Raw genomic sequence first — 20,698 nt, forward strand, 5'->3', positions numbered from 1 at the left:
ATTTGCTGAAGTAGGGACAAGGGGAAATGAGCTGATTTGGGGGAGGTGATGTTTTCAGTTTCCAGCATATAGAATATGAGAAGTCTCTGGGATATTCAAGTGGAGTATTTCGTAGGCAATTGAGGACAGAAGTCTGAAGGACACCAGTAATCTGGGGTTGTTATTAGTGAAGGTCCTGGGTCTTTGAACTGAATGCTGAAGAATGAATAGAAGCAGAGGGAAGAATTCCAAGTATAGAGAACAGAATTTTGTGAAAAGCATGTTAAGTTTGGAGAATTGTATGTAGATAGGGCTAAAGCGAATACAGTGGGGCCTTGACTTACGAATTTAATTCGTTTTAATTCGTTGGGACCGGGCTTGTTAAGGAGCTCGTTAACTCAAATTACTCTGTCAACTCAATGCAAAAAATCTGCCTAGAGACAGCTGGTATCTCAAAAAACTCGTTAGTCGGACACGCATAAGTCAAGGCCCCACTGTATAGGATAGCAGATTGGGGAAGAAAAGATGAGACTAAAAGGAAAACAGAACAAGTCACAAAGAGCCTTTCGTAGCATACAAATAGAATGGCCTTGATTGCTTAGACATTGAGGAACCAGAAGAGGATTTTTAAGATGGTTAGATTTTGTAAATGGTTTAAGATTTTTTTTTTTTTTTAATCACTCTGGTGTGGTTCAGTGGTAGAGCGTCAACCTATGAACTAGGAGGTCCTGGTTTGATTCCCAGTCCCGGGTTGTGGACTCGATCCGTAGGCTGCTGATTATTGATTCTCTCTCATCATTGATGTTTGTCTTTCCCTCTCCTTTCCTCTCTGAAATCAATAAGAAGTATTAAAAAAAAAAACCACTCAGAGCAGACCAAACAGATCTGTTAACACATTTCTGAATAGACATTCAATAAATATTTGTTCAGTCATGAGAATAATTTCTTTATAAAATCTATTTTCCATTTACCTAAGGCATACCTAAAATAAAATTACACATAAATGAAAAAGGGATAGGTAAATAAGAATTCCTTCCAAATCTTCAAAATTAAAATACAAGGCAAAAAAGCATGAAATTGGAAAAGGTGCTTGTTTATATTAATAAAAGAAATAATTTTCAATGGAAATTTTAAAATGAAGACTTTTAGCATTTTAAAAAATACAGCAGAAATATTTTTTTAAAAGTGTTTGACAATTTGGAGACATTTCTCTTTGTATTTCTAACCAAATAGAAATGCTTGGTTAGCAGTACTGTTAACTATTAATCAGACATTATCTTAGTTAATATCAAAACAATATTTTGATTAATACCAAACAGTGTTTGGTTAATACTGTAACCAAAAATAAACTCCAGAGGATCCGTGAATGCTTCGAAGACAATTAGATAAAAATACTTTTTTTTAATCCTCACCCGAAGTTATTTTTCCATTGATCATTTTAGAGAGGTTGGAGGAGAGAGGGAAAGACAGACAGAAACATTGATGTGAGAGAAACACATTGATTGGTTGCCTCCTACACACACCCCTACTGGGGCTGGCAAACTTGCAACCAAGGTATGAGGTATGTGGCCCTTGAACAGGAATCCTTGGGCCAACACTCTAATCACTGAGAAAACTGGCCAGGGCTTTCCCCCCCTTTTTATTAAATTTATTGGGGTGACACTGGTTAACAAAATTATAGAGGTTTCAGGTCTGTACACTATATTGTGTGTTCACCCCAAGTCAAATCTCCATCCATCACCACTTATCCCCCCTATATTCTCCTAAACCTACAAAATGAATGCATATTTTACTAGAGGCCCAGTGCACGAATTTGTGCACAGGTGGCCCCTCGGGGTGGCCTACAGAGATCGGGCCCCAGCTCGTGCCCCCAGCCTCACAGCCCCAGCCTGCGCCTGCAGCCATGCAGCCCCACAGCCCTGCCTGGCATCCCGCCTTGGCATGGCACCGCTCCTTCACCTGCTTCACCATCCTGCCTGCGGGGCGATTGATCAGGGCCGGGGCCCCCCACCCAGCTCCCTCAGTGCCTGGGAGCCTGGCAGTGGCCCCACCCCCTGCTGATGCTGCTGGTCACTGTCTGTAGGGCAATTGGATCCCCACTTGCACCCACCTTCACCTGGCGCTGCCCCCTCACCTCCACCATCCCGCTGTGGTCCTGCTCTCGTCGGGGCCCATCAGGGCCAGCAGTATCTCCACTGCCGCCCACTGCCAGCACCATGTCACTGACGCCTGCCATGTTCTGTGCCACCCCCTGGTGGTCAGCACACATCATAGTGAGCTGTGGAACGACCACCCGAGGGGACAATTTGCATATTAGGTTTTTATTATATAGGATTAAAAAATTTTTATTTTATTATTTTTCTATATGAATGCATGTTTTTTTAAAAAATAGCTTGTATAGACTTATAACACTAAGAGGTGACTTAGAACATTTTCTGGCTTAGTCTGCTGCTTTCCTTATTGTGTTATAATATTAGGGAGAAAAAGGAAATTATATTTTATAGATAACTTGGTTATTGTCTACCTGAAAATACATTTGAGAATTACTTAAAAAAAATTAAACAAATAAACAAGATTGCTGAATGAAATATGCATATAAATATTTAAAACATAAAACATTTATAAGAATCTATAATAATAGAAGAGTAATATGCTAATTAGACCGGACATCCTTCTGGACGACCTTCCAGAAAAAGCCGTGGTGGCGGGGGCCGAGTCAGAGGCAGCCGCTGCAGTGGCCGGGGCTGAGGCAGAGGCAGCCACCATGGTGGTGGGGGCCAGGCCCCTTGCACAAATTTTGTGCATCCGACCTCTAGTAATACATAAAAGAAAATTGATAGTTTTCCAAATACTAGTTAGAAAATATAGTTGCAATAAAAGATTCCATTTACATTAGCAAAGGGAAATAGATTTAGCAAGAAATATGTAAAGATTATGTAAAACAACAGAATTACCATCAGGCCTGTGGACTGAAGGGTCCTGGGTTCGATTCCAGTCAAGGGCACATGCCTGGGTTGTGGGCTCAAACCCCAGTGGGGGGCATGCAGGGGGCAGCCAATCAATGATTCTCTAATCATTGATGTTTCTATCTCCCTTTCTTTATGAAATCAATAAAAATATATATTAAAAAAAAGAAAAAAAATCATTTCGATATTTGTCCTCAATTTGTTGACTGTTGCCAGTTTTGTACCATAAACTTAAACTTTATGTATCCCTATTAAAAGAAAGTCTAGTAGTACTTTTAGATAAATTTTCTTTATTCAAAGCTTAGTCTGGCTTCACCCATTATTTCAAATCAGTTAAATCTGAAAAGGAGTGAAAATTGAGTTATCAGCTGTTAGAAGTGTGTATACATTTTTGTGTGACACCCTGTATTTGAAGATGTTTATCCTAAGGCTGTTATAACAAGGAAAATTGGAAATAATCTACATACCAGTGTGTAGGTTCTTAGAATGATGAGGTTCTGTACCCTGAAATGCCATGTAGCCTTTTTATAAAACATTATACTTTTGTTTCAAACTAAAACTAAAATATCTGCATTGATATGTTGTGCATTGAAAGGGACTGAAAGGTTATGAGCTGGGATGTTCAGAGTGGTTGTTTTGTAATAGGGAAAAGTAACTTACTTTTTTTTTTCAGGAAAAAAACAAATTTGTCTATGAAGGGATGGGAAAAGGGTGAGGCAAGTTTGAGGAGAACTTCCTCATTGCTTTAAAGATAGGAGCAACATGAGCTTATTTATTAGTTGGCCATATAATATATTTAGGAGGGCAGGTGTAGGAGAGAGGAGTTGTACTTTTTAAATTTTTAAATGCAAATGACCTTGTTGCTCTGAGACATCATTCTCCATCCTGCTTACTTAGGTAGGAGACTTTGATGATTGTTGGCTTTGATAGAATTGTCTTTATTTTTATAATGTTTTTTAAATTAATTCCATGAGATATAAGAAAAAGAATGGCCAAAATATAAACCCACCAAATGATGGGAAAGGAATATCAGACAAAACATTAGATTTGAGATGGATTGAAGGTTCATTTGTTTGTTCAACTCTGAAGTGGTCTCGTAAGAGATGCAGGGTGTGGTATAGGAAGAATGGGCATTCTTAGTCATCCTAAGGACCAGTCTTAAGGGTACCACTAACCAGCTGTGAGGTTTTAGATAATATTCTTAGCTTTACTGAGATTGAATTTCCTCATCTAAAAAAGAGGGATAAAAAGCCATACTTTGTTTTTAATATATTTTTATTGATTTCAGAAAGGAAGGGAGAGAGAGAGAGAAACATCAATGATGAGACAGAACCATTGATCGGCTGCCTCCTATATGCCCCCCACTGGGCATCGAGCCTGCAACCCGGGCATGTGCCCCCCACCAGAATCAAACCTGGGACCCTTCAGTCCGCAGGTGGACGCTCTATTCATTGAGCCAAACTGGCTAGGGCAAAGGCCATACTTTGTATGGTTGTCACACAGGTTAGTAATAATGCATGCAAAGTGACTGGCACATTATACTCAGTAAATGACAGGTACTTTTATCATTATTAAGCCTGGTATGATTGATAAGGTGACGACGATTGTTGGTGTGATTGATATCACTCTGTTTTTCTTCCTTGCATCTCTCACTGCTTTGTTATAATCATTTCTGACCATTGCAGTTAGATTTTAGTTTGTGCTTTTTATATTTACCAGCCCCATAGGGACATTTTGCAATTTACTTGAGTCCTGTCAGTTGAGTTTGAATAGAGTGTGACACTTAACTGTTTTGTTTTTAAATCAAAGACCTAGAATTGAGGGGCTTTGTCATATCTTGTGACTATACCATTTTTAGCATCTCAGTGAAGATCTAATGAATTGAAATCAATGTTGGAGTAAAATTGGAAGACTTAGGCCTTTGTTGTTACATCAGGTTCAATGTTAGAATGATTGATATTTTAACCATGTGTCACAGAATGTATCCTTCCAAATGCTGTCTGTAATGGTAATACTGTATTCAGCAGTATCTCTGCAGGAGTCATTCTGGGGAAATCTGACAGGAGCCTGTTGACAATAGGCTATTTTGTGAAGCTGGGCGTGTTAAACAAACAACAAAGACTGATAGAATAAATTGCTAATTTCCACGTGAGAGCTAATTTTAGTTCCTGTGATTTCAGAAATGAGAATGAAAAAGATCTTGCCTATGTTCAGGATTATTTTAATGTCCCAGAGTGCTAAAGTGACCTAGATATTTAACTAGTAAAGTTGGGTGACTAGACTTTGTCCTACAAAAAGATTTCCAACCCTGAGATTAGTGTCTGTATTTTCTTAGAAAAAAATGATCACTTGTTTTTTTTTAAAAAATCTAAGAATCAACTCTTGATTTTTCAGCTTACTTTCCTCAGTTAGACTAACCTCTGCTTGGTGTATTTTGCTTTTTGGAGATTAGCTTATTAATAAATTGTATGCTCTAGTCCATCAAAGTGAATACTTATATATACACATATATACATATATACACACATATATATACATATATAGCGAGAGTAGCAGAACTGTTTCTATAAACAACTGTTTGAAGACACTAAGAAAAAATTACATTGCTGTTTCTTTGCTCCAGATGTTTGATGAAGCTATGTAATAATGCTCAAGCTGCAGTACTATTTTTTTGGCGATTGCTGTCACTCGGGAAATGTTCCTGTTTGGTCTCCAACAGACTTGTCCTCCTTTCATGGAAACAAAGTACTCTGGAACCAAGGACCTGTTTTCCTTTTTTGAAATTGTTTTTTATTGTACAGACATTTTAGAGTCCTTAATGGGAAAGGACAGAAATATATTTTTCCTAACTACATTTATAATGGTAATGTTACAGACATAAAAGAAAAATGTCACAATTCTTCTACCATAAAAATCTATTTGTGTTTAAGCCCTTGTCCTTATATAGTAATTTTTGTGGTTGTAATTTTGATACAGATACAATCATAGGACTTATTTTTAGCACCGCTTGGTGACATTATATTATAAACATTTTCCATATAGTTACAAAACACTATTATGAAGGTGATACTGTATGAAATGTATTTAGATAATATAAAAATATGAGAAGAATGAAAGTCTCCATTCCTACTCATTTACCCTACCATTATATATACAGGGTCTTTTTTACTTTGTTTTTGTTTTATTTTTACAAGAATGTTATCATAATGTACATACATGCTTTTACTCAAACTTGAGGCTTTTTGTTTTTAAATCAAGGAATCCTCTTCATACAAGAATATGTGAATCAGCCCAGTCTTATTCCTTTCAATGACTGCAGAGTATTCTCTTGTGTGGATGTATTATAACTTTTTCAATCAACTCACTATTGTTTACTTTTAGGTCATTCCTAAATTTTTTGTAATACAGAACAGATTTATTTAACTGTTTCTCTTACTGTTGGTCTTTTTTTTCTCTATTTTCTTTTTCCCATCACCATTTTTTAAAAATATATTTTTATTGATTTTTTACAGAGAGGAAGGGAGAGGGATAGAGAGTCAGAAACATCGATGAGAGAGAAACACCAATCAGCTGTCTCCTGCACACTTCCCACTGGGGATGTGCCCACAACCAAGGTACATGCCCTTGGACTGGAATCGAACCTGGGACCCTTCAGTCCGCAGGCCCACGCTCTATCCACTGAGCCAAACCGGTCAGGGCTCCCATCACCATTTATTCCCTCTATGCCAGTGGTTCTCAACCTTCCTAATGCTGTGACCCTTTAATACAGTTCCTCATGTTGTGGTGACCCCCAATTTCATTGTTATAAATTGAACATAATTAAAGCATAGTGATTAATCACAAAAACAATATGTAATTATATGTGTTTTCCGATGGTCTTAGGCGACCCCTGTGAAAAGGTCGTTCGACCCCCAAAGGGGTCTCGACTCACAGGTTGAGAACCGCTGCTCTATGCCCTCTTCCATCTCCATTCCCCCCGCCACACACACACACACACACACGCATGCACGCACGCACGCGCCCCTCCCCCCCCCCCCCAGGACGACGACTTTTTTTTTTTTTTTTTTTTAAGTTTTACTGAATTTAGGGTAAGTCATTGGGTTTTGTTAGAAAATTGATATACTGTTAACTGTATTGGAAAGGATAAGGAGGTGCTTGGATGACCAAGTTTTTTTTCTTATCGTTTGCTCTAGCTAGCTTGGGGATCTACGTGTAAGAGATTAATCCAGGTAGTTTATTAATATTTTGCAAGTAGGATTTTGGGTTCTTTGGTTAATTTAGGATTATCAATAATGGTCATTATCATTTTCATTGTTTCAGGATCTTTGCTTTTGTATGTTACTATCTAATTGCTTATTTAACCGATGGAGGTGTTAATGGTTTTTTGGGTTTTTTTATTCTTAAACTCAGTTGTAGAGAAGAATGAGTTGGTGGAAAACACAATAGAAGGCCATGAGTTTGGCTTTGGGTTCTGTTCAACAACCAAATATTACTACTACTATTATATTCTAATTCAGTGAAGTACTCCATCTCTGCTCTGGATCTCATATCTTCCCCTCATGTCAGGAACTTTACACAGCTCAGTATTTCTTCTCTTAAATATTTAATCCCTGTCAACTAACTTCTTCCCTTTGACTTTTTTTTTTTTTTTTTTAAATATTTTATTGATTTTTTACAGAGAGGAAGGGAGAGAGATAGAGAGTTAGAAACATCGATGAGAGAGAAACATCGACCAGCTGCCTCCTGCACATCTCCCACTGGGGATGTGCCCGCAACCCAGGTACATGCCCCTGACCGGAATTGAACCCGGGACCCTTCAGTCCGCAGGCCAACGCTCCATCCACTGAGCCAAACCGGTTTCGGCCCCTTTGACTTTTTAAAAAATATATATTTTTATTGATTTCAGAGAAGAAAGGAGAGAGAGAGATAGAAACATCAATGATGAGAGAATCATTGATCGGCTGCCTCCTGCACACCCCCTATTGGGAATCAAGTCAGCAACCCAGGCATTTTTCCTGACTGGGAATTGAACCATGACCTCCTGGTTCATAGGTCGATGCTCAACCACTGAGCCACACTGGACAGGCCACAATTTTATTTAAATGCCAGTACAAAATAACATTCAGAAGTTGCGGGACAGTAAGTAAGTCAATATATGCTGCTCTTAGGTAATATTGTTCAAATTTATTTTATAATGTATATAGGTTAAGTTTTTCAATAGGAAAATTCTGAGATTTGACACTTTAGATTTTAAGGCTTTGAACATAGACATTATATTGGTATTTACTTATGTATGTTTAGCAATGAAGTTTAGAAGTAGATTAAGCCTCTACTATAGAATAAAGAATGTGAATTTAGCCCAGGTAGCTCAGTTGGTTAGCAGGGGTCCTCAAACTACGGCCCGCGGGCCACATGCAAATACAAATATTGTATTTGTTCCCATTTTGTTTTTTTACTTCAAAATAAGATATGTGCAGTGTGCATAGGAATTTGTTCATAGTTTTTTTTTAAACTATAGTCCGGCCCTCCAACTGTCTGAGGGACAGTGAACTGGCCCCCTGTTTAAAAAGTTTGAGGATCACTTCTCGGCCTTTTGGCTAAGATCAAGCGTAAAAAGTTTGAGGACCCCTGAGTTAGAGTGTCATCCTGAAACACCAAGGTTGTGGGTTCGATCCCAGTCAGAGCACATACAGGAGTCAACAATGAATGCATAAATAAATGGAACAACAGGTCTTTTTTTTTTCTCTCTCTGTTTCCCTCTCTCTTCTCTCCCCTCTCTCCCCCCACCTTAGAATCAATCAATTAAAAATTTAAAAAGAATGTGAATTTATTTGAATGCTGTAGTATGATACTCAGATGTGTAAACTTTCCATGTGTAAAAATGGACTTTCATTGCTTGTTGTGTGATTTTTATTTATATGAAGTATCCACAAAAGGCAAATCTATGGAGACAACGTGCATAGTGGTTGCCTAGATCTGAGGGTAGAAACAAGGAATGACTTTCAAATAGGCATAGGCTTCTTTTTGGGGCTGGTGGAAGTGTTCTAAAATTGGATTATGGTGATGGTTGCGCAACTTTGTGAATATGCTAAAAACTATTGAATTGTATACTCTAGGTGAATTTTATTGTATGCAAATTGTACCTCAGTAAAGTTGCTAAAAATAGTCAAATTTTAAATTTGATGTAATATTTGTTATTTTTAAGTATCATATTCTATTTTCATTATTAAACATTTTTTCTGCTTTTTACTTTTAAGTTTAATTTTCAAAGAATGTGCTAATGTCAAATCATGTTAATTGATAATAGTAAAAATGGCCAGCATTTCTAAAATAATTAGTATGTACTGGGCATTATGCCAAGTACTTTTCAAGATTATCTCTCAGAAACACTATGATATATGTATCATTATTCCTATTTTACAGTCAAGGAAACATGGTAAGGAGTCACTCAGACAGGAATTGGAATAGTGACATTTGTCTTTTATCTTTCATGTGTGAAAATGCAATGTCGTTGATAGGAATTTATGCTGCCATTTGTAAACTGTGTGTTAAACACCCTTGTGTGGATATTCTACACCAAGCATGTCAAACTCAAAGGCTAACACGGGCCAAATAAACAAGGTTTAAGTTTATGTGGGCTGCAAAAAAACAAAAGCTTCAATTTTCATAGAAACGTAGATTTATTTCGATAGAGACATGCTGAATACAAAGGACTGAAATAAATGAGTAATTGTTAGCATAAAATAATAGAACCTTTTAATAAACATTAATATTTTTTCTTGAACATTAACTTACCAGACACTGAATAACTGCACAAATTAATAAGTGTAACTCAAATAAACCTATTTTTCTTGTTCTCCAAAAGCGAAATATTTCCTGTTGTGCACACCAAACAAGTCAGTCCAAGACTGAATGACATGGCAATTGGCTGCTAAAATATTCGCTGCTAGAATTAGTGGAGAGAAATGGTGCACCTTCATGTAAGGCGCCTAAGGGAAATGAATGCAACTTGATTATAGTAATCAGTCATTAGCGAACGTTGTAGTTTGTTATTAATAACTAGAGGCCCAATGCATGAAATTCATGCAGGAGTAGGCCTTCCTTCCCCTGGCTGCCTGCACCGGCTGCCCTCTAGCACCTGGGACCTTGGGCTTCTCTCTGGGCCACCAGCAGGCACCTGGGAGCCGGGCTTCCCTTGCAGCCCTGGCTTCATCCAGAAGGTCATCCGTAAGGATGTCCAGTCTAATTAGCACATTATGCTTTTATTATTATAGATAATGTATAACTGGATATTGTAAAAATTAAGTTATGAAATTTTTATTAAAACGTTTCTTACATACCATTATATTGGCTGGGCCACTAAAATATTCGTTGTGGGCCACGAGTTTGATAATGCTTGCTCTATACAGCTATTTATGTGTGATCTATTAGGAAATTCAAGTGGGTGTTCAGTATTGCTTGGCTGCCATAGAGCTTGTACAACATATTGAATCTTATTAATCTGTTTTACTTCTTTTTCTCCACCCCACAGTCTTAATTTTAAAGATCCCGAAGCAGTCAGAGCTCTGACTTGTACTCTCCTAAGGGAAGATTTTGGACTTTCTATTGATATTCCATTGGAGAGACTAATTCCCACAGTTCCCTTGAGACTCAACTATATTCATTGGGTAGAAGATCTGATTGGTCATCATGACTCCGACAAAAGTACTCTCCGAAGAGGAATTGACATAGGTATGTGGTTTTAAATTCTTCTTTTGACTACATGTAAGTCTTATAAAATTGTCAAGGTTGAATTCTTTATAAACTTCTCTTGTATTGTGTGAAAGAACCTGACTATGGATATTACTGCTCTCATTTGCTACATGTGGGCTTTACTGCCATTAATTCCTTTTGAGCACCAAATAGGGAGCAAATGGGTAAGAGAGGCAAAATGAGTGAGACTCTTGTTTTCTTAGCTTTTCAGATTACCATGTTGGTATCTGTGTCTACTGGGTATTATTTTTACTCTGAATTATTTGATATTAGTAACAGAATCTCCATATTGTGATTTTTGTGATAATGGCCAGTTGATAAAAGATTGTGTAGGTCTGAATACTTTCAAGAACCTCTTGGTTATTTGTAGAGTATTTAATCCAGAAATTAAAGATGGGGAAAATCATGAGTCAAAGATATTCTCTTAATTGCAAATATCTACAATGGAGAAAACTGTTCAGTTTGATTCATTTAGGAGAGCAAGTGGATATACAAAAGGAAATGAAGCCAAGGTATATTTAGCAATTATAAATGTATTATATGTTTGTAATGGCTGACGTTTTTATGTTTCTCCCATGATGGCATTTAAAAAAAATTTTAATCCTCACCTAGGTTATTTTTTCCATTGATTTCTAGAGAGAGTAGAAGGGAGGAAGGAAGAGGGGGAAGAGAGAGAGAAACATCAACGTGAGAGAGACACATCCATTGGTTGCCTCCTGCACACACCCCTACCGGGGCTGGGGAACCTGCAACCCGAGGTACGTGCACTTGACCAGGAATTGAACCCAAGATCCTTTGGCATTTTATTTTAAGGAAGAACAGTCTCGGCCATTTTAAGTCAACAAATGAGAGTGCATGACCAAAGAGATCATCTTACCTGACAATCACCTATTTTAGTACTAACTACTCCATGCATGTACTGCTTATCCACAGTGAGAGTTATTCCAAAACTATTTCCCATAAAGAGATTTTCAACTTTTCCTTCTGAATGGCTGATTTCTACAGTGCCATTTAAAAAATAACATGCCATGAGTCAAGCTATAGAGAAAAAGACAGGTTTTTAAGAATCTCTTTTTAAAAAGATAGTTAAACAAAAAAAGAGATAGTTATATGTTAACTTGGAAAAATAATATATAGAACTTGAATAATTTAAAAAAGAAAAGGAAAGATCTGATTATATTACTAAATACTGTCAGGAACAACTAATGCCTGTTTATGCGAACCATTGAAACTTATTTTACTCTTTCTTCTTTTAGTCACTACATGAGGTCCTAGGGCTGATGCTCTAACCATCGAGCCAAAACAGCCAGGGTTGTTATTGTGTTTTTCATTTTTAACTACACATTCACTTACCTGATTGATTAATGTCTTTCTCTACCATTAGCTTGCAAAGTGCAGAGCCTGTTACCTTTTTGCTTACTATAATATCCCAAGGACTAAAAACAGTCTGTTGCTTAGTAGTAGGTATCCAGTTAATAATTCGTTGAATATTGATAAGTGATTCTTTCGACTTTAAAAAATCTGAACACACCATATAAGCTAAGCCCTATATAAAAATAATGGGGTTTAACAAAAGCTTCTGCCTTTTATGTTCATGGCTGATGGGTTATAGAAAGCTTAAAAAGCTTGAGAGCCTATTTGGTACTAATTTATTTTAATTATGCCCTAAACCTTCTAAAATAACACTTGGGGATATAGGAGGTTAATGGATTTTAGCTTTTCATAAGGGGCACTGGTGCTGAAATCACATTCATTCTAATTAGGGTTCTATATAAATTCTTCCCCCAGACTCCATCAGTTTGCTCTAATTCCATGATTATACACTTTCCATTTTTATTTATCATTACAAGATTTTTTACCGTTTAAGAATGTCATTCAGCTTTCTGAGGGGATTAGGGTTTTAAGAATTGAGAAACTTGATTTTTTTTGCAAAGGACAGGACTTTTACCTCGTTATCGTTGGGCAACTGAAGGAAAGTGGGTTTTTTTGTTTGTTTTTGCTTTTAAATAAAATTGAAATATGAAGAGAGAGAGACAGTTGTATGAGAATCAAGAGCTTGGGGATGTATGTGGTCTGAATTTTTTTCCCCCGGCAGAGTTGAAAGTGCTGCTTGAAATTTCTTATTCTGCGTGACTCTCTTACCACAGTGGCTAGAAGGGGTAATAACTGTGGCTTCTGAGAGGAGCTTGAGGACTCTTTACCATCCTTTCCCTCACCACATCACATGTCCCCAAGGAGGTGTTGGTCCAGAAGCATCAGGGCCTGGATGTTCGGTAAACATGATAGGAAGTTTAGCAATCACTATGACTGTCAAAAGAGCTTAAATGTTCTGGCCATCAGTTGCTGTGTTTTTTTACTACACTGTTCAGAATACTTAATGAGGAAGCTGTAAGATGAGCCTGGGTTTCCTCTGGGTTAGGAGGAGTTCTAGCCTCCACTCTTCCTGTGCCAGGATATGACCAGAGGAAAACAGGCCTGGAGTGGCTGGTATGGGCTAACTACTTAGGCCTTTGGGAGAAACACTGGCTTTTTTTTCTCTTTAAGATCTTATTGGCCAAGATTAGTCAGTGGTTGTAAAAGCAATATTTGAGATTAGTGTATAGTTAGGAGTTCTACATACAAATTTAGGACCAAACCCTGGGTGTCAAAAAATTATCTTTGCCTGTAATATTTGCCTGTGAATGTCCCCTTGAAATTTTGGTGGTCAAGCCAGTGATTGATGTGTTTTTTGTTTTTATAAGATGTATTTTTTTTAAATATATTTTTATTGATTTCAGAGAGGAAGGGTGAAGGAGAGAGAGAGAAACATCAATGATGAGAGAGAATCATTGATTGGCTGCCTCCTGCACGTCCCACACAGGGGATCGCGCTTGCAACCCTGGCATGTGCCTTGTTCGGGAATCGAATCGTGACCTCCTGGTTCATAGGTTGATACTCAACAACTGAGCCATGTCGGCTGGGCGATGTTTTTGATCTGGATCAAATATGTTTCCATGTCTTCACATCTAAGATATAAATTTTCTCTTTAAATTTTTCCCCCCTTTTAATTCTGGTTTCCTTCAAGTAACAATTCACAGATATGTGGGGAACTGGGGGAAGGGGTTAATATAAAATTTCTGTGCCTTATGTAATTTTTTCTACTTTTGGGGAATAGGGTGTGCATTCATCTATTTTAGTACTGTGGTGATTTAACAATTAGCATTGATTTCTTTTAAGAAAATAAAGATTTGTGTGAGATTTTAAATGAAGAGATTTTATAAAGCAAATTAAATTGTTTTGACAATTTTCAATTAATCAGTCATGTATTCCTTGATCACCAGCCAATTATACATACTTCATTTTACATACAACAAACATACAAAAAAGAGGTTAGTAAGATTTCTATCCTCTAAGAAATTTGAATCTAATTATGGGATAAGACTAACACATGAAATAACTAGTGGCCCAGTGCACGATTCATGCACATTGAAAGGAAATTAATTAGAAGAAATATTTTAATATTGCTATTTGTCCTTTCTCTATAATAGAAGTGTCAATCAAATTCATGATCAACAATGACAGATCGAAACACACACATGCAATTGGCACCAGCAAGAGCTTTATATGTATCCCGCATGTGTGAGGCAATGTTTATTTTTAAATTGCCATTGCGCATCATATGTACTGGCCGGTTGAATGATCGGATGGATGGACGGTTGGTTACTTAGCCTTTTATATTTATAGACTAGAGAACCCAGAAGCCACTGTCAAGGTTATAAGAATTCTAAGAATGGTGTTTTTGCTTATTATTCTCTCTCTCAGGTATATGCAATGTGTTTTGAATTTTTATTTTACTAGGTACTGGAGCATCCTGCATCTATCCTTTACTTGGAAGTACCTTAAATGGCTGGTATTTTCTTGCAACAGAAGTAGATGATATGTGCTTCAACTATGCAAAGAAAAATGTGGAACAGAATAACTTATCTGATCTTATAAAAGGTTAGCTCTACAGAATAAATATTCCTTTTAAGCTTTATTTTATTAACCTGTTTTTCTAATTTAACACATCTCATTCTTTTGCTTTAATATACAAACTTTGGTAATTTAAAAAATCTGGTACATTGTAATTGAATTTACTGTTTTGTTATCAGAATTAATTCAGAAAGAGGTATAGTAAATACAATCAAGCCTCATAATCTGTGGATTCTGTATTTGTGAATTTCCTACTTGCTAAAATTTGCCTACATGGGGTTATTTTTGACTCCAAAATCAATACTTGTGGTTTGGTGGTTATCCATAGACATGTGCAGAGCAACAAAAAATTTGAGTCACCCAACATGCATGTTCCCAGCTGAAGTTGAACAAGGTGTTGCTCTGCCTTCTAGTTTCAGCTCTCAGACTGTAAACAAGTGTCTTTTTCATGGTCTGTTCAGTGCCATTTTCTTTGCACTTTTGTGCTTTTTCTTGGTGATTTTATTGTTTAAAATGGCCCCTAAACATAGTGCTTAAGTCAGTGGTTCTCAGCCTTCTGGCCCTTGAAATACAGTTCCTCATGTTGTGACCCAACCATAAAATTATTTTCGTTGCTACTTCGTAACTGTAATGTTGCTACTGTTATGAATCGTAATGTAAATATCTGATATGCAGGATGATCTTAGGCGACCCCTGTGAAAGGGTTATTTGACCGCCAAAGGAGTCTCGACCCACAGGTTGAGAACTGCTGGCTTAAGTGCTATCTAGTGTTCCTGAGTGCAAGAAGGCTGTGATATGCCTTGCAGAGAAAATACATGTGTTAGATAAGCTTCGTTCAGACATGAGTTATAGTGCTATTGACCATGAGTTCAGTGTTAATGAATCAACAATATATATTAAATAAAATACCTTTAAACAGAAACATAAAATAGAATTTATATTGATTGGTTGATGAAAATGTTGGACCTAACCCACCCTGTATTTCTCCCCAGAGCCAATAGTTCAGTATTCACTAATTCAGTGAATAATTAAGCACTATGTTTAGGGGCCATTTTAATGAACATAAATATATATTCAGATACTGCAAATAATAGAATCAACTGTATATGAAGTAACCTGGTAACCAAGTTTTTATTTATTTTTTTAAAATATTTTTATTGATTTTAGAGAAGAATGGAGAGGGAGAGAGAGAGAGAAACATCAATGATGAGAATCATTGACCGGCTGCCTCCTGCATGCCCCACACTGGGGACCAACTTCAAAACCTGGCCTGTGCCATGACCGTGAGTAGAACTGTGACTTCTGGTTCGTAGGTCAATGCTCAAACATTGAGCCACACCAGCCTGGTGTTTTTATTTTGTTTTATTTTTTTATTTTATTTGTTTTAAATATATTTTATTGAGTTTTTTACAGAGAGGAAGGGAGAGGCATAGAGAGTTAGAAACATTGATCAGCTGCCTCCTGCACACTCCCTACTGGGGTTGTGCCTGCAACCAAGGTACATGCCCTTGACCAGAATCGAACCTGGGACCCTTGAGTCCGCAGGCTGACGCTCTATCCACTGAGCCAAACTGGTTAGGGCTATTTTGTTTTATTTTTATTAGTCACCAAGATTTTAAAAGTAAGAAAACCCAACTGTTGATTAAATTATACCATCTTTTTTAAATTTCAGTACATGCAACTCTGTTACAAATAGTTGAATTCCCTTAATAATCCATTACTTTTTACTTTTGTGCTTATCCTATATAATAAAAGCATAATATGCAAATAGACCAAACCGCGGAATGACCATTCGGCAGTGACCAGCGGCAGCGGAGGGGGGTTGAGGGAGGGGGCGGGGCTGTGCCGGACTGATTGGCCGCCCGGTTGCCTCCTGCAGAGGGAGTATGATGGGGGTGGCGCTGTACCCTGATCACCTGCCTAGTGGCCTCCCGCAGAGGGAGGCCAGCAGTGGTGGATTGATGGGGGCAGCACCGTCACCTGATCACCTACCCCTGATCACCTGCCTGATCGCCTCCCACAGAGGGAGGCTGGCAGCGGCAGCAGTGGGCCTAAGCCATCAGTAGGACATCCCCTGAGGGCTCGCGGACTGAGAGGGCACAGGCCAGGCTGAGGGACCTCCCCCACCCCCAAGTGCACGAATTTTTGTGCACCGGGCCTCTAGTTTTATATATAAAAGGCTGGTGTTTATTTGTGTTCTTGATTTATTTAAGAGACCCCCATAAAGAGATTCCACAAAGTCAACATATTATTGTAAGGGGAGATACGAAACCTGTATTACTGGCTTCTCCTAGAGCAAATAATTCAGGAGATGGAACAAGGAAGAAGCCATATTTTTATGACCGAGCCTCAGAAGTGACACCTTGTCTGTCACTTCATCATATTCTATTCAATAAAAACGAGTCAGTGAGTGCAACCTATACTTAAGGAGAGGGAAATCAAACTCCACCTTTTGAAGGGACTATTGTCACAGAATTTGTCGACATATTTGAAAACTACCACAGCATTAATATTGGTTAACAGTCCTATTTTTTTTTCCTAGTTGTAAAAGTACCACAGAAGACACTTCTGATGGATGCTCTTAAAGAAGAATCTGAGATAATCTATGACTTTTGCATGTGCAATCCTCCCTTTTTTGCCAATCAGTTGGAAGCCAAGGTAAAATATCCTCTCCTTTAAAGTAATTTAATATTTATCTAAGTTTACCGTGCTTGCAAAAATAAGAGCAAAGAACAGCTTTTGTTTTGGAAGCTGTATCTGGATGCTTTTGTAATCAAGCACCTGAAAACCCAATTCAGATTGACTTTTAACAAGAAAGAAAGTTTATTGGCTTATATATCTGAGAAATCCAGCAGTAGTGTCGACTTTAGGAATAATTTGATCAAGGGGATCATAATAGTATCAAAGCTAAGACTCAGTTTTTCCAGGTTTCTCTTGGCTCTGACCTCGCCCTTGGTTGTTTTTGTTCTTAGTCTGCTTTACTTGTGGCAGAGTAATATTTGCAGAGGGGGAGGGAGTGGGGAGAGAGCTCTTTTCTTCCCCAGACCATTACACTTTTGGGTTTCTTCTGATTGGACCAATTTAGGTCACAATATAGTCCTGCATTGGGTTTATTGCCTTCGGGAGGAGCTTAACTGTTTTTACTGCCACCTATCATTTGATAGTAAACAAATATCCAATTTAATCTTTCTGACTTCAAATGAAAAATATATTTGCTTATGAATATGGAAAGATACATTGAATTAAAAACAAAGAACCTAATAAAAACAGTACTATAAAATACTGATTTAACCTATTTTCTTTCATCTAGTATTTATTTTTGTATTATTTAATTATTGTGTTATTTTTCCATATGAACAACTGTAAACCTCCTTTTGCCTCACTTAACACTTGTTATTATTTATCTTAATTATGGCCATCCTAGTGGGTATTAAGTGGTATCTCATTTTAATTTTGCTGTGCATTTCTCTGATAGCTAATGATATTGAAAATTTTTTCATGTGCTTATTGGCCGTTTGTGTATCTTCTTTGGAGAAATAACTATTCAGATCCTTTGCCCATTAAAAAATTGGGTTATTTTTTTAAAATTATTATTGTAAGAATTCTTTGTGTATTCTAGATACAAGTCTCTTATTATATTATTTGTAAAAATATCCTTCCATTCTGTGGCTTGTCTTTCTTTTTAAGTATATTTTTATTGATTTCCGAAAGGAAGGGAGAGGGAGAGAGAGAGAGAAACATCAATGATGTGAGAGAATCATTGATTGGCTGCCTCCTGCACGCCCCCTACTGGGGATTGAGCCTGCAACCTGGTCATGTACCCTTTACTGGAATTGAACCCAGGACCCTTCAGTCCGCAGACCGACACTCTTATCAACTGAGCCAAACTGGCTAGGGCCTTTTTTACTTTCTTTTTTTGTTTCCTTTATTTTTATTATTTTTTTAATTTTTTTTTTTATTGTTTAAAGCATTACACATAATAGTACATATATCTCCTTTTTTTTTTCCCCATTGACCTTTCCCCAGCCTCCCCTACCCCCTGTCGCATGCCCTGATCCCCCCCCCAGTGTCTTGTGTCCATTGGTTGTGCTTACATGCATGCATACATACAAGTCCTTCGGTTGATTCCCCCTCCCCACCCCCGCTCCCCCGTCCACAGCACTCCCCAGCCTTCCTGCTGTAATTTGACCATCTGTTCGATGCTTTCCTTTTTTACTTTCTTGATGGTGTCCTTTGCAGATCAAAAGTTTTTAATGTTTAGGCAGTCCAGTTTATCTGTTTTGTTGTTTTTGTTGATGCTTGTGCTTTTGAAACCATTTAAGAAACCATTGCTTAAGCTAAGATCATGAAGATGTATTGTTATGTTTTCTTCTAAGAGTTTTAGCTTTTATATTAGACCTTAGATCCATTTGAGTTATTTTTTTTTAATATGGTCTGAGGTGTAGGAGTGAATTAAATTTAGAAAGTAAAACCACGAAAGTACTAGAAGAAAACAAATATTTATCTAACCTTTGGTTGGAATGTTTGCTGTACATGATATCAAGACAGAAAACATAAAGAAAAAGTGACAGAATTGAGTACATAAAAAGGTAAAATTTTTGTATGTTTAATCACAAAGATGGAAGGTAAAAGATTCTAGGAAGGAATATTTGCATGAATGCAGTTTTTAAAATGTAGTATTGGAATGATTATATGATTTTTAAATCCAAAAGCTAGCATGACATTTGGAAACTAAAATTTTGCCTAAGCATTCTTATTTAGAACTAGATTACAGTCAAAGATTTGGTCTTAAAGTGTAAAATTTTTTACCAGGGTTTTTTGTTGTTGTTCAGGGAGTAAACTCTCGAAATTCTCGAAGACCTCCACCTAGTTCAGTAAATACAGGAGGTATCACAGAGATCATGGCAGAAGGAGGCGAATTAGAGTTTGTTAAAAGGATCATCCATGACAGTTTACAACTTAAAAAAAGATTGCGGTAAGTTGGTTATTACAATATGGGAATATTTTCCTCCTGTGTAATTCCAAAGGAAACCATGTCACTTAGAGTAAATGTAATTACAGTTTTCTAAAGAACAAACAAAAATTGAAAAGGTAGCACATCTTACAATATGCAGAGACCGTGTTTCTAAGGATGCTCTCATGCCTTTAATTGATTTGTGTTTCCTGTAGTCATCTATACTACATGAATAGGAAGGAAGAAAATACCATATGATTGCATTGCTTTTATTTCGATACTGTGATGGAATAAAACAGATTCAAATATGGCTTTTGATTAGAAAACAGATGGGTTCAAATCTGCCCCATGAACCAGATAAATTTGTTGCTTAGTCCTTGAAGCAATTATATTCTTGGAATCAAGTCTCCCAAACAATGACAGATGTGAGGATATTGAGCTATCAAGAACTTAATGAAGGGAAACTGAGATGACTAACCAATTCCAGAGGAGAGTTAAGGCTATTCCTTTTAAAAGCTAATTATTTAGGGCAACACACCTGTTATTAAACAGCATAAGGTACTCAAAAAGAGCTATTTGTCTCACTTGAATTCTCACCCTGCTAAGTGTTGTTGAAATGATGGATAACGCAGTAGTTCAAAACTAAAAGGTTTTCAACCCTAGAATTTAGCTTTGGGACATAGAGAAGTTTTTGTGTGTTTTTTTTAAATTGTGGTAAAATGTACATAACAAAGTTTAACGTCTTAACCATTCTGAAAGTGTACAGTTCAGTAGTGTTAAGTACATTCATATTGTTGTGCAACTAATCTCCAGAACTCTTTCTTCTTGGAAAAGTAAAACTCTGTACACAAACAACTTCCCATTCCTCTCTCCCCCCAGCCTCTGGCAACCAGCATTCTACTTTTGATCTCTATGAATTTGACTATTCTAGGTACCTTATATAAATAGAATCAGATAGTTTTTGTCCTTTTGTGACTGGCTTCTTTCACTTAGCATCATGTCCTCAGTGTCCATCCATGTTATAGAGTGTGTCAGAATGTCCTTTTTTTAAAAAAATGTATTTTTACTGATTTTAGAGAGGAAGGGAGAGAGAGAG

At 37.2% G+C, this 20,698-nt stretch overlaps 1 protein-coding gene across 1 annotated transcript in view; it reads left to right on the forward strand.

The window, feature by feature from the left end:
* Positions 1 to 20,698, forward strand: part of METTL16 (methyltransferase 16, RNA N6-adenosine) — a 62,613-nt gene that overhangs the window by 9,945 nt on the left and 31,970 nt on the right. The window contains exons 3-6 of the mRNA XM_070393975.1: positions 10,477 to 10,676; positions 14,535 to 14,675; positions 17,191 to 17,306; positions 19,481 to 19,623. Coding sequence (XP_070250076.1) covers positions 10,477 to 10,676; positions 14,535 to 14,675; positions 17,191 to 17,306; positions 19,481 to 19,623 — 600 coding nt within the window. The remainder of the gene's footprint in view (positions 1 to 10,476; positions 10,677 to 14,534; positions 14,676 to 17,190; positions 17,307 to 19,480; positions 19,624 to 20,698) is intronic.

This window comes from Myotis yumanensis, unplaced genomic scaffold (assembly GCF_028538775.1).
Source record: "Myotis yumanensis isolate MYYU_CA2020_CCGP unplaced genomic scaffold, mMyoYum1.0.hap1 SCAF_16, whole genome shotgun sequence".
NCBI lineage: Eukaryota > Metazoa > Chordata > Mammalia > Chiroptera > Vespertilionidae > Myotis > Myotis yumanensis.